Source organism: Hydra viridissima, unplaced genomic scaffold (genome assembly GCF_058129835.1).
Source record: "Hydra viridissima isolate aposymbiotic clone 2 unplaced genomic scaffold, HvirCarnegie_v1 scaffold_22, whole genome shotgun sequence".
NCBI lineage: Eukaryota > Metazoa > Cnidaria > Hydrozoa > Anthoathecata > Hydridae > Hydra > Hydra viridissima.
This window is the reverse complement of record NW_028324321.1, coordinates 445,977-460,110: the sequence shown is the minus strand read 5'-3', so window position 1 is coordinate 460,110 and position 14,134 is coordinate 445,977. Positions and strand designations below refer to the sequence as shown.

At 28.3% G+C, this 14,134-nt stretch overlaps 1 protein-coding gene across 1 annotated transcript; it reads left to right on the top strand.

The window, feature by feature from the left end:
• Positions 1-2,703: 2,703 nt before the first annotated feature.
• On the top strand, positions 2,704-10,865 carry LOC145191367 (protein IWS1 homolog). The gene is made up of 16 exons (XM_090075559.1): positions 2,704-3,505; positions 3,738-3,831; positions 4,394-4,457; positions 4,579-4,618; positions 4,918-4,996; positions 5,169-5,211; positions 5,349-5,378; positions 5,561-5,632; positions 7,120-7,202; positions 7,485-7,536; positions 7,704-7,781; positions 9,484-9,601; positions 9,685-9,799; positions 9,944-9,982; positions 10,113-10,230; positions 10,312-10,865. The coding sequence occupies exons 1-16, from the start codon at positions 2,779-2,781 to the stop codon at positions 10,435-10,437; spliced, it is 1,878 nt and encodes a 625-aa protein (XP_089931685.1). The 5' UTR covers positions 2,704-2,778; the 3' UTR covers positions 10,438-10,865.
• Positions 10,866-14,134: the final 3,269 nt, after the last annotated feature.

Genomic DNA, 14,134 nt, shown 5'->3' with positions numbered 1-14,134 from the left:
AAAAAAAGAATAAAGCTTGGGAAATCAATATTCTACTGTATTGTACAGTCGTGGAACACCTCAACTGAGGATTGAGCAACACTGCTGAACATTGCAGAGAAGTCACTTGTACAAATTTTAAACCGACATGAGTTAATTATGGTTTAATAGACAGACGTTTATGCAATCATGGTTTAATAGACAAGAGAAGCATCCAGATCATGGAGTCATCCAGATCATGGAGTCATTAGACCTTGATTTAGGAGCGAAAAAAAGAAAAAAAAAATTGTTTTTTAAACATTTTGAATGTAAAATTTTTGAATCCGTAAAAATGTAAAATTTTTGAATCCGTAAAAAATGTAAAATTTTAAAACATTTGTTATTTTATACCTCAGCTTAAAGAGGGTCCAAATTTGTTAAATAATAAAATTATTGTAAATGTAAACTTAAATAAGTTTGAAGAGAAAAAAAAAACAGAATCAAAGGACCCCAATCTCCACTTATGCTTACCTACAGGGTTAGTAACCATTAGGACCGCAGGATTGGTAACCTACATGATTTAGTACTCTTATATAAAAGTTCCATGCCGGTGCAATGACGTTGAAATCTTTTTGAAAACTGCAGCCCGGAGTAAATATTAGACGTTGATTACTAAAAATTTTAGTTGCTTCATTCACTCGTTCAAATTCTGTGGGCGGAGTACTGTTTTTAAATACCAAACTCATTACCATGCAGCGTGTCATTTTTTGTCAAATGTAAGTACGTGTAAGTCTACTTATACATTTTACGCTCTAACGACCTTGAAAAACAAGGAAGTACCGATATAGGCCTGTAGTTTAAGACACGTGAGTCATCATCGGTCTTTATTATCAGCACGAATATTCAATAATTTTGAAAAAAGATATGCTTGCATTCACGCTGCTTTTATCAGTTTGTGCACTTTCATTATTTTGAAAAGTTCGAAAGATATTTTCTAGTTCATTTTTGTTAATTTGATCGGTCCCTAAATGTCTCAATCTTCTGAGGCGTTATTCGCAATGTGTAGAACGTAAAGGGATTTTTTGCTGATAAATTTGCACCTATAATTGCTTTATCATAAATTCGTTCACCATCCGATGCATTTTTTTAGTAAGCTTTGAAGTTAATCCTTTTTATGACGTGTTTATGACGTTTTATGACGTTTTTATGTGTTTTCTTAGCGTTTCCTTTGTTTGGTTCTAATAACTTTGGGTAATGAGTATTTTTATAATTTTTATTCATTTCGTTTTTTTGTAAGTTTTATATTAAATAATTTCTCGTGGGGTTTTTTTGTTTCTTACTTGAAGCATTCAAGTGTTTTTATAATTTTTTTTCTTTTCAGGAAAGATGTTGTTTATAGAAACGTGTGAGAAATAAATCATGAGCATTTTTAAAATTACTTGATTAACACAAGATCCTTACCAACATCGCTAGTTAAAAGATTTCGAAAATGAAATACAGAATCCTTACTAATTTGTCGAGTCTTGATTAAAGATTTTGCGTGAATCGTCAATTAATTAATAAAATTGAAAAACTTGAAATAAGATTGCATTCTAGTATGTAAATAAAACACCATTGCATTGACTTTTTTTAAAGCTAAAAGCTCCAAGATTTCACGCTTTTCATTTTTAACTTTCTGATTATATATATATATATATATATATATATATATATATATATATATATATATATATATATATATATATATATATATATATATATATATATATATATATATATATATATATATGTATATAATATGGAAATTATATATATATAATATGAAAATTATATATATTATATATTACAATATATTATATCTTATATGTTATTACATATCATATTATATATATTATACATATATTATATACGCTATATATATAATATATGTGTGTATGTGTGTGTTAACAGCTGATTTTAGAAGGTAGTTCATGTTATAAAATTGCTGAAAAAGTTTCTTAGTAATCTGCATAAGATAAAGTCGTCTTAGGAATATTTATGAGCTGCAGTAACTTTTTTCTGAAGGTCAAAGATTTTCAACTCGGGCTCTCTTCCGTATTTTTTGACTTGGACCGTATGGAGCAAGGAAATTAAGTTTTGGTTTTAAATAACGGCATTTAATTATGCGTTTTCGATGAAAACAATTTTCCCTTCTTCCAATTTCACATCTAATTCTGAAGCTTCTAAATGTTAGCAAGTAAATTTAATATCATGCTTTTAAGTTTCTTCCTGAATCTTAAATAATTTTTAAGGTTAATGAAGAAGTTCCGATTTTAAGCTGGAAAAAAGTTTAAAAGTTTTTTATATTAGAGAAAATTTACCAAGTTCTATTATCAACCTATCTATCTATTATTTATTATTATTTTGTATTATGATTTATTTTTGTTATTACTATTATTGTTAATAATAATAATGACAATAATAATAATAATAATGATAATAATAATGATAATAATAATAATAATGATAATAATAATAATAATAATAATAATAATAATAATAATAATAATAATAATAATAATAATAATGATAATAATAATAATAATAATAATAATAATAATAATAATAATAATAATAATAATAATAATAATAATAGTAATAATAATAATAATAATAATAATAATAATAATAATAATAATAATAATAATAATAATGATAATAAAAATAATAATATTGAACAATATATTTTTAAACAATTTTAATATTATTATTAGCCAATGACACTCATTTCTATAGTACAACATTATCATTATATTATAGTGCATCTTTAAAAAAATTAAAATGGCAGCTGCCCTAGATGATGATGATGATTTAAATTTTTCTGATATTGACTCTGATGATGACACTCCAGCACCTGCCCAAACAAGTCGTTCATTTATTGCTCATAAAGAGATGAAATCATTTATAAATGAAGAGCAGCATTCTAACCATTCTAATGAAAGTGATGAATTTGAACCAATTAGTCCTCCAAATGAACAAGGAAATCTTGTTGCAGATGATACAAATCAAACATTTGAACCTATTAGTCCAAGTTCAGATCCAGGGGAGGATTTTGAAGCTGTCAGTCCTGTTGAAAAGTTAGGTAATGCTTTTGAAAATATAAGTGATGAAGAAAATGATCAAAAAGAAGATGAGCCTGAGGAAGGTAAATTTAGTCCCACTCAAGAAAGTGACAATGAATTAAATTTTGACGAAGAAAACTCAAATGATAGTGGTTACAACCTGCTTACTTCTAAAAAAACAACTTCATCAAAACCATCTATCTCAAAAAATGTTGATGATATTGAAGCACCAGTCCCATCTCCATTTAGTGATGTTGAAGATATTGACGATTTGCCTGTTCAAGATGATACTTTACTAAATGATTTTTTAATCAATAAAAGTAATGATAAAGATGTTGAACCAATAGGTGACAGAAATGAAGTAGATTTTGATATAAAGACAAATGAAGAACTAGATAAAGATAATAGTGGCCATTACTTAAATAACATGGATAAGTATAATTCAGGTTTGAAAGTTAAATGCTAAATTTAAAAGTTTTATATTTAAGGGTTTAAGAATATTTGTTTTGTTAAAATCATTTTGAGTAATAAGGATTTAGGCTTAAATGATTTAAAAAAAGCTATATTATAAAATTTGTTTTTAACATGGAACAAGCTTAAATTTTTTTAAATGTCATCTGGTTTCAATGGTTCACTAATAAACACTATTGACTATAAATCCAATCCTTGTTGGTTTAGAGAAAGAAAATGGCTCTACAGAAAAATCTGTAGTCAATCATGAGGTAGAAAGTAGTGATCCAGAAGAATCTGACACTCAAAAAAAAGATGAGCAGTAAGTATACGCTGGCTGTAAATTATGCTTCCTTAAGTAAATAAAAATAAATTGAAATTTGATAAATTGCATATAAAGAGTCACTTGTTTATTGCTTGCTAAAGCAAGTTAATTCCCAATTGGCAGTTATTTTTGAGTAGTAATTAAAATTTTTTATGGTACACAAAAAAAATATAATTTATGCATTTGTTAAATGTATCTAGCATCTACTTTCATCATGGAACCTTTTTGAAGATGTTTTTAAAACAGCTACAGTTGTTTTCAATGAGCATCAATAAATTAATTTTAAAAATACATTTTTTTTTTAAGAAATAAAATTCTAGCTCTTTAAGACAAACAATATAAATTGATACAAATTTATTAAAATTTCCACTAATAGATAACATCAAAGTAACACGTTTTAAATTCTGCATTTTGTCTTTTATAATTCTCAGTTGTAGTTTTTTTAATTCCATATTGTATTTTTGTATTCAAGTGGCAGCTTGTTTGGAGGCTGTAACTTAAAGACTTTTGATGGAAGTTTTTACTAATACTGTAATGTTTTTTTGTCAAATGTGTCTAGAGAAGATGCTGGTAATCTAATTGCTGATATATTTGGTGAAAGTGATGATGAAGAAGAATTTGAGGTTATTATTTATACGTCATATATTGATGATTAGACTTATTTTATTATTTTTGTTTGTGCTGTTTGGTAATGAGTGTACTTCAATCAACTCCATAAAGATGTCTTTTTAAAAATTTTTAAAGGGTTTTGACGATGAAGAAATATTACCTGAAAAAGAGAAAGGTAACAGTTTTCAAAATAAGGGTTATTTTCAAGAATTAATGAGTATTTTTTAAAGTATGCTTTTAAAAATCACTCAGGTTATCTTCATTTATCTAAATCTTTAAATAATCATCAGTTATCTCCATCATTATCTCAGTAACTATCTCTATTATCTAAAATAAAACAACTGATATTTATATGATTTATATTGATATTTATATGATTTATATGTGATTTTCTATAGCACAAAAGTTATCTGTTATTGGGGTTTTCATCATTGTTTTATAATTAATTTAATCTACTCTTTCTTCTCATTTCAGTTGTAAGAAAACAAGAAGATGGTAAAAAGTCTGGAGATGGAGAGGAAAGCAGTGAGGATGAAGAACTCCCTGTTCGAAAGTAAGTTTTACATCATATGTTCGATAAGTACAATTTTATTTGAGTTATTACAATTTTTAAAATTTAGTTGATGTTTTGTCTGGTTCCAAAAAATTTCTACAAATACCAGATCAGAAAAGTTTAATGTGATGTTGTTGTATGTGTTCTGTTAAGTGTACTTTTTAAAATTTAGCTTTGTATCCGATTTTGACATAATGCTCCAAAAAAAGAAAGAGGTAATGATTTTTTTTCTCGCTGTTCTCCAGTTAAAAATGGAAACCAGCAATGTTCATAAATATTTGTGTTCACTTGAAATCGAGGATGTTAAGAATTTTAATTATTTACTTTTTACTTTATTTTTTCTTATTTTCAGCTAAACAAGTTTAAAAGGAGATCTAAAAAGGTAAAAAAAAAGTAATAATAATTCGAAAACTTTTTTTTTTTAATTTCAATTTGAAGAATTTTTGTCACAATAAAAAGTAGTATAAATCATTTTAAAATATGATTTTTTTCATGTGTTTGGATCACTACAAAAAATAAGCTAAAATGTTTGTGTAGTAAATTCATTCTTTTTTTAAAATTTAGGACTTTGAAGTAATTAATGACAATGATGACATCATTGAATCAATGATAAGAAAAATGAGGGAAGCTGCCGAGGTTGGGAACTAGACATAAAAAGTTTTAAAGTTTAACGGATGATGCATAAGTTGTTGGACAAGTTTTAATTTAATTCTTCTAGCAAAATAAACAACCATGTGGTCTATAATGCATTTGTAAATTTTTCTAGTGAGTTAAACAACAATGTGGTCTAATGCATAAGTAAAAAAATCTATGAAATGTTTTCTTTGTTGTTTTAAACACATTTATTTAAAAGTTTACTTGTTTAAAAATTAATTTATTTAAGGTGAAATGCAGCAGAATGAAACTCATTTTGAAAACCTCTTAAAATCTCTTTTGTAAATCCAACTCTAACCTAAAAAATTTGTAAACTCCGAAATCATTTTGAAAAAGAAAGATTATATCAAAATACAATCTATGAAACTTAAAAAGACTTGAAACTAGTCAGTCTTTTTCTGATAAAAAGTGCTCTGGTAATCTAACATCCTGGACAAGAGAAAAGAAAGAGACTTGTCAACAATTTAAATGGGATCAGTCAGAGAAAATTGGGTCTTAAATCTTGTGTAAATTTTTCAATAATTGGTTATCAGTTTTAAAAAAAGAATATTCAATACAGAAAGCATGAAAAGACTCCAAAGTATGGAACTATGGAACAACAATTTAAAGCAGAGAAAATAAACAAAAAGTTTGTTAATCAGCTCCATAATAAATTATTTCTGGTCTCCAATGATGAAAAATACTTTTGTTTTGCAGGTGATAAAATTCCCGGAAATTCTGGATACCACACAAATGTGTCCAAAAAGGGTTGGGTTTGTAGAAAAGAGAAAATTGCCTAAAAGTAATTAATGTGGATAGCCCTATCTGACAATGGTATGTCCAAGCCATTATTTCATACTTCAAAGGCTTTAGTAATCAATGCACCAATTTATGTTAATGAATGTTTAGAAATAGGATTTAACAAGTTCCATAACAACTTTAACTATTTGTTTTATTCAAATTTAGCAAGTTCTCATTACTCTTAAGATTCTTTAAGTTGGATGGGCAATTATGTTAATTATGACAATTATGTCAATTATGTTGATAAAGAATCCAACCCACCAAGTGTGTCTCAAGCACAACCAATTGAGAACTTTTAGGGATGTTTGGCTCAAAAGGTTTACAAGGGAAGTTGGCTAAAAGAGCAAGTCTTGAGTGATCACATCAATTTAAACTAAAATAATTTGAATTTTTTTCAGTAGCTTATGAAAGTGAGCGATGCAAAATTGAGATTTATTGCAGTTGATGGAGTTTTTCATAAAAGAAATAGCTGATTTTTATTCAAAAAAAAAAAAACTTTTAGGAAAAAAATTTTAGAAAAAAATCTTCGTTGTTTACTTTATTCACAAATAAAGTATTAAACCTTTTATTTTGTCTGACAACTTATCCATCGTTCGTTAAAATGTTTTTGACAATATTTGTTGCTTTATCAGCTAAATTGCTTGAAAATTTTCTGTATTGAATAAAAATTTCCTAGCATGTGTTTTTAGACTGATCGCATGTTGAATCAATCCTCTAAAGCTGCTACAAGCAAGATGAAAATGCTGCCAAGCGTGTTGAATCATTTGAGAAAGTATTTTGATATTTTCTGTTGGCAATTAAACTTTCAGTAATTAAAAGGTTTTATTGAAAAAGACAAAAAAAATTCTTGAGATGGAAGATTTTTTTTCAATGATGTGCCATTTGAATATTAAAAGTTTATTACTTAAAGATAAGAAATAAATAAAATGAAAACAAATATAATGAAAAATAAGATAATGAAAATTGAAAGTAAATTATTTCAAATTGTGTTAATAATTTTTCTATTTGTGGCTAGTTGTTTTAAAAAATTTTCAGATGGTATATTTTTGTGTAGGGCAGATCTACAACAGACATTGATAGATTGCGGAGTGTTGCCTGCAATGAAGGTAAAAGATTTGTTAAGTAACAGTATATTAAAATGAGATTAATTATTGCTGCAATATAAAAAAGTGAAAAAGTTTCAACTGTAATAGCTGACAAAGTAATTTTTAAATTACTTTGTCAGATTTTACATTTGAAACTTTTCTTAATTTGATAAATGTTTATCTTTTAGGATTGGCTGACACCATTGCCTGATCATGCTCTTCCACATATAAATATTCGAAAAACTTTTTTAAAAGTGCTGAGTGAAGTAAAAATTTTTGTTATTATCATTTTTATTATTTTTGTTGGTGCTGTTCATATTATGTATTGTTATTTCACCCAAGTCACATGCATCCCTCTTTCTATTCTCATTATGATACTTATGCATTATATTACAAAGCAGGGGTGTATCCAGGAATTTTCAAAGGAGAAGGAGTGGGAGAAGTAAGGGAGGTGGGATTAAGAAGTAGAAAAATATTGTTAAAAAATTCTAATTAAAGTTTTTTAATAAGAATTCGTTTTCATTTATTATACATTAAAATTATTTTAACAATTTGAAAAAAAAGAAATTCGTAAAAATACCAATATCACTTATAACTTACTAATAAAATTTTTGTTCACGAACAAAAAATTTGCTTAACTTTTTTTAAATTCAAAAAAAATATTATTAATTTTAACAGATGTTTAATCTTAGTATTAACTCAAACATCCCTCCCCTTCCCTTCCTTCTCCTTCCCCTCCCCCCCCCCTTCCCTCATTCTTAATACTTCTCTGTTGCAAAGTAAGCTGTAGTAAAATAATTAAATGTTTTGTTTCTTGTTCAGCTGTTGAATGTTGGTCAAGTGCTATCTTTTTTTACACTTGTATATTTATTTAAGCAATTTAAATTTTGACATGGTAGAATAGTTGCTTTGTAATAAAGGTAATTGCCTTAAGGGTTTTATATAATTTTCTGAGATTCAGGTCAAAGATCTCTTCATAGCAGCCTTCAGAGACTGTGTGAAAGTAAGACTTTGAACTCGCAACCTTTCAACTATTGCCAAAATTGAAAGGTGCAGAGAATTAAATTTTGGGAGTTAGGAACGGACAACCTGTTGAGTAAAAATGATGCTGTAGAAGGTCATGTATAAAATGGAGATAACAAACAAAGGTTTTAAAAAATATAAAGAGATCATCCTGAAAGTAATAAAAAATGTAAAGATATTTTTCACAGAACGGCTGAGAGCCACAACAGAGAAGAGATCGTTATTGTTATTTATAACACGTTTTTTATTTTCAAGGTCAAAATTAATTTATGTAATTGTGCTGAACAAAAAATATAATGCAAGCATTTTTCAAAACATAACAATGGATAATTTTTAACATTTGAAATGGACCTACATCATATTATGTACATCATGTTATGTACGTCATGTTATGTACGTCATGTTATATACGTCATGCTATATACGTCATGTAATGTACGTCATGTTATGTATAGGGATCGCTAGTGTACGGTATACTAAAAATTTAGTGTACAGTTTACCGTAAAGTATACCGTAAAGTATACTGTAAAGTATAACGTAAACTAAACTTTTTACTTATTGATTTTTATGATTACTATTGTTATTAATTTATTTCAGATCAGAGAAATCTATAGAATAAACAATCTTAAAACGGTGAAGAGCAGCACAAATAAAAGTTTTTACTAAGTAAATCTAAGAAACAAATTGAATTAAAAATAAACAACACTTTAATCATGATTAGTCAAATAATAGACATAGTCCAGTAATTTAGTTCATTAAGAAAACATAATTATTAAATTATCAAACCAGTCCGAAAATATTTAACAAAAAAAATTAAACAGGTATACTAATCTGTATACTAACTTTTAGTATACCAAGTATACCGTAAAGTTAGTATACCGTAAACTGTAACGGGCGATCCCTAGTTATGTATGTACATCACGTTATGTGATTTTTATATTTTAGTTCCCTCCTCTGGATAAAGGTGTTTTAAAGTCTAGCGGTATTGGACGCGCCGTAATGCTCCTTTTCAAGCATCCAAAAGAAATTCCTGAAAATAAAAAATTGGCCGGAAAAATAATAAGTAAGTGTGATTACATAAAATTTTGGGTCCCTTAGTTGCAATTCAACGGGATTGTTTGTTCAGTAACTTTATTTCCTATGTAGGTCAATGGGCTCGTCCCATTTTTAATGTGAGTACTAATTTCAGCGAGATGTCGCGCGAAGAAAGAGAAATGCGAGATAGGGCGAGTATCTCCGGCGTAAAGCGAAGAAGGCTCAGGTAATTTTTCCTGTTTTCGTTTTTAAATATTTATGCTATTTATGTAAATTTAGTTTAGTGTAAAATAATTTTTTTTCGAAAACTACAAGATTACTCAAACGTCTTTATTGTGACGAAATCATTAATGTAAAGTTTTTTTTAAAGTTCTGACGTGGACAAGAACGAAGAAGACGATGAATCAAGGTCGGTTATAACATGCTAGCTTGCATTTTGTATATATAAAAACCTTTTTTGAGTTATACTCTTGCACATGTGTTTTTGATTTAATGTTGTCTAATTTTTCTTATTTATGTTAAATGACTTTAATTTATAGACCTCGAAAACCTGGCGATAAAGGATGGATTGGGCGTGCGAGAGTGCCAATGCCTTCGCATCGTGATTACCTTAATAGACCAGCCTCAAAGGTGGAAGGATCGTTTGAAAAATCAAAGGTAAACCTTTTTCAGATTACGTGTAAAAGATTCTCATTGAATTCATGCAATGACTCATTGAGTCAATATGTTTCTCTTCAGGGCACAAAGAAAAGTTTATCGCGTTATGAAAAACATGCTCGTAAATATAAAGACAAACGAAGCTCTCTAGGCGGTGCTCTAAAAGCTGTGAGCATTAGTTTAAATGGTGGCAAGATGGCTTTGTAACATTCACTTTGTGTGAAGCGGATGATTTCTCGTACCATCTCATCAAAGAGTATATTTACTAATTCGTTTGAGATATCTTCTAGAATTGGTTGGCATTAGAATTTTAAACAAGTTTTGCTCTACTTATCAGAGTACCCGCAAGAAAGAGACCCGTCAAAAGACATTTTGGAAGAGAAAAAAAGGCGGCATTAAAATTTCTTTCACTTTTATGAAATCTTGAACAGCTTCTGTTGCCCAATTTTTCTGCATGAACTCTTTGTTCGATTTGGCAAAAGTTGTGACGTAAATGTTTAAGTTGCATGTTTTCTGATGAAGCTTTTTTAGAATTTTTTTTAGTAACTCAAGTGGGTTTCTCATTATTGTTACTATCTCTACTATTGATAAAATAGGTTTATTGTTAATAATTTTGAATAAATTATTAAAACCGATCTTTTTAACTACTTTGTCACTTTATTAACTTATTACATGTATCTCCATTACATTGTATCTCCATTACATGTAGCTCCATTATGGTCGGAGTCTTACTTTAAGTCTAGAAGAAGATTTTTTTTCTCTTTTTCGTCAACAGCTTTCATGTTCAATACCAGTTTGGCGCGTTCTTAAGCGCGGCCTGTAAATTTCAGGATCAATGTTTAGGCGATACTTAGGAAAACCCTTTGGGGAGTGTGAATATACAGAATCGTAAAATTGCTATGGAAAATATTAAAGTCCTATAATTTTGTCCAAAAAATGCATTCGATTTTTAAAATTTTGAAGAAGACACCAATAAAAACATGAGTTTTAATCCGTCTTGTGTTCGTATAGAACCAATTTTCATAAGAGAATGATGCAAATGAAGCAAAAACCTAAAGTTATCACTCACTTTTACTTGCAATTTTGTCTTGAATCAAAAGTTTTAGTTGAAGTTTTAATTTAAAAAAAAAAATTTTTTTAAATAATTGACTTTCATTTTTTACTTCACATTGCAACATTCAAAAATCCCCAACAGATAAAAATCATGACTCGTTTTTTTTGTGTGTGTTTCCAAAAAATGTGAACGGGAAACTTAAAACATGATAGAAAAAGTGTACAAAGTTTTAAAAAAGAACTTGCATTTTAATAATGAAAAGTTTCTAAGAGGAGTTTGTCACAACTGTTAAAAATTGCTCTGGAAATATGATCAAGATGACCAAAAAGTTTGATTGTCTGTGTTGTTCGATAAAGCAACATAGTCGAAGTTCTATAAGCTATGAGTGTTTCATTTACAAGGTTGAAAAACTAAAGCAAAATAAAAACCATAAAAAAAAAAAAATTTAAAAGAAAAAATCTTGATCATCATCAACCTCAACTCCAAAATGAGCCAACTTAAATCTTCTTTAAAATAGTCAACAAATAGAACTTTGAGCCATGCTTTATCAGAAATTTGATGCTGAAAGAAAGAAACTCAGTTGTTCACAACGTCAAAAGTCCGCAATTTGCAAGGAATAAGGCACAACAACTCGGATTACTAAAGTTGTTAATTGCAAGGGTTTTAGAGGAAATAACCAATCATGAGTTGCTTTAAAGGGAATACTTAGCAATTTACCTAATCAAGCTTGGAATTGATGGTGGAGGGTCATTTTTGAAAATTAGTCTTGATAAAACAAGGAAAAGGAAGGCAATGAGGTTAAAGCTTCTTTGTTTATTACTGAAGACCTTGAACTTTTGGATTTGATCCTACCAATTGAGGTTCAAATTCATTTGGGTGTTGTTAACCACCTCTTCAAGAACTTGCTGCATTGCTGGCTATTAGCAAGAGACTGGCCTGCAAAGCTGAACATTTAAATGCAAGCCTTTCATGGTGTTTAATTTTGCAGGGAATAAGTGAAGTATGTTGTTGCAGAATTTCGACATCTGTCAAAGGATGGCTGAAATATCCTGTACCTTTTAAGTTCAAGGCTTCATTGAAACTTTCAGTCTCATCAGAAACATTGTCAATTCGTTTTTTAGAGAAACTTTGGATGACAGATTTCATGAGAAAATGGAATACTTCATGCAAATCTATTTCCATGTACCAGAATTTATCGAAAACCATGGCGCTTCACTTGGATTACTCGTTGACCTGGTAACAGAAGCAATCTATTCAAAGTTCAAAAATCACTGCAAAAGATACAAAAGAAAGCTTTTACAGTGCAACGTCGACTACAACAGCAAACATTTGTAAAGTCATTAAAGAAACTTTTCAACTGTTTTTTAAATTACATACACTTGGAGGTTTTTAACAAGAAAAAATACCACCAATAAAAACAAGTGTATGAAATTGGAACCATTTGCAAAGAAATCACATTCAAGTAGCTGTGTGGTTGCCATTCTTAATCAAATGCCTAGTTATTTTTTATTTAGATTTGTCATATAAAAATGCATCTACTGGTTGTGTTATTCAACAGAAAAAACTCTTTTCTTGTGCTTTTAAGTTTTGTGTAATACCATTTTCAAAATGTTTATGATTAAAGAAAAAATTCCCTATTTAAAAAATTTGGATTGAAGATGTTTTTCATCAAAATCTTAAAAATTTGGATTGAAGATGTTTTTCATCAAAATCTTAAAAATTTGGATTGAAGATGTTTTTCATCAAAATCTTAAAAATTTGGATTGAAGATGTTTTTCTTCAAAATCTTAAAAATTTGGATTGAAGATGTTTTTCATCAAAATCTTAAAAAATCTAATAACTCTTTTCGAACGAAATTAAAAGATTTTGAAATTTTGCATAGTTTCTCTACTACGTGTGTATCCCCAACGAGATTTCTTGGGAACTTTAATTAATTTTTACCTTAAAATGGTGAACTAGTTATAGACATATCCGGTTTGGAAAATTTACTTTTATGAAATTATTCGGCAAAGTAATTTAAAAGTGATAGAAGTATTCTGCATTTTACATTAAATTTCTCAAACACTCTTTTTTATATTACGAGTTGATCGGTAGTTTACATTTATATTTATACCACGTTAGATGTTCCGATTTAATAGAGTTATCAAAGTAAAGATAATTAAGTACTTAATTATCAACAACTACGTAGTTGTAAGTTCTAATTTGGTTTCCAGAAAGTTTAAAGTTCGGATAAATTTTAAATATAGTGTTTATTACTGAAAGAAGATGCTGGAGGTAATAACAATGACATTTTTAAGAACAAATTTATTCCGGTAGAAACGATGTTCCGGTTGATGATGGTATTTTTAACAATGACGTTTAAAAAAATATGTTTAGGCAATAACAGGTATAAAGTATCAGTTGTGATGCTGATTGATTTTATTGATTCTTAAATGTAATAAAAAAATTATCCAGTTATAGGAAACTCGTGGAAGACTGAACTCGTCTTGTTGTCAAAAACTTATATATTTATCATAAAATACTCTAAATATATTTATTATTAGGTTTATTTATGTTTTAATTTTGCAAATTGAGTTAGGACATATGCATGTTTAGTAGGCAGTTGTGTTAGGACATATGCATGTTGAGTTGGGACATATGCATGTTTAGTAGGCAGGCATACGGTTTAAGATTATTTACAATCCGCCAAGTCAATCTAGAGAGACTAAACTTACCCCATTTTGAATGTTTCTGAGTCTCCGCCACTATTATAGAGATCAGTGGTCTCCGCCTAAATAAAGTTAATTTTGTTTGGGCGGGTGTTTTGGAGGTATGACTTTCTGTCGAAGATCAAAGTTCAGTTTCATAAAT

What these genes read in the sequence shown, in the direction of transcription:
- LOC145191367 (XM_090075559.1), top strand. Translation starts at nt 2,779, where the DNA reads ATGGCAGCTGCCCTAGATGATGATGATGATTTAAATTTTTCTGATATT. An exon ending in CATGGATAAGTATAATTCAG is followed by an intron (nt 3,506 to 3,737) that starts GTTTGAAAGTTA and finishes TTGTTGGTTTAG; the next exon opens with AGAAAGAAAATGGCTCTACA. An exon ending in GAAGAAGACGATGAATCAAG is followed by an intron (nt 9,983 to 10,112) that starts GTCGGTTATAAC and finishes TTTAATTTATAG; the next exon opens with ACCTCGAAAACCTGGCGATA.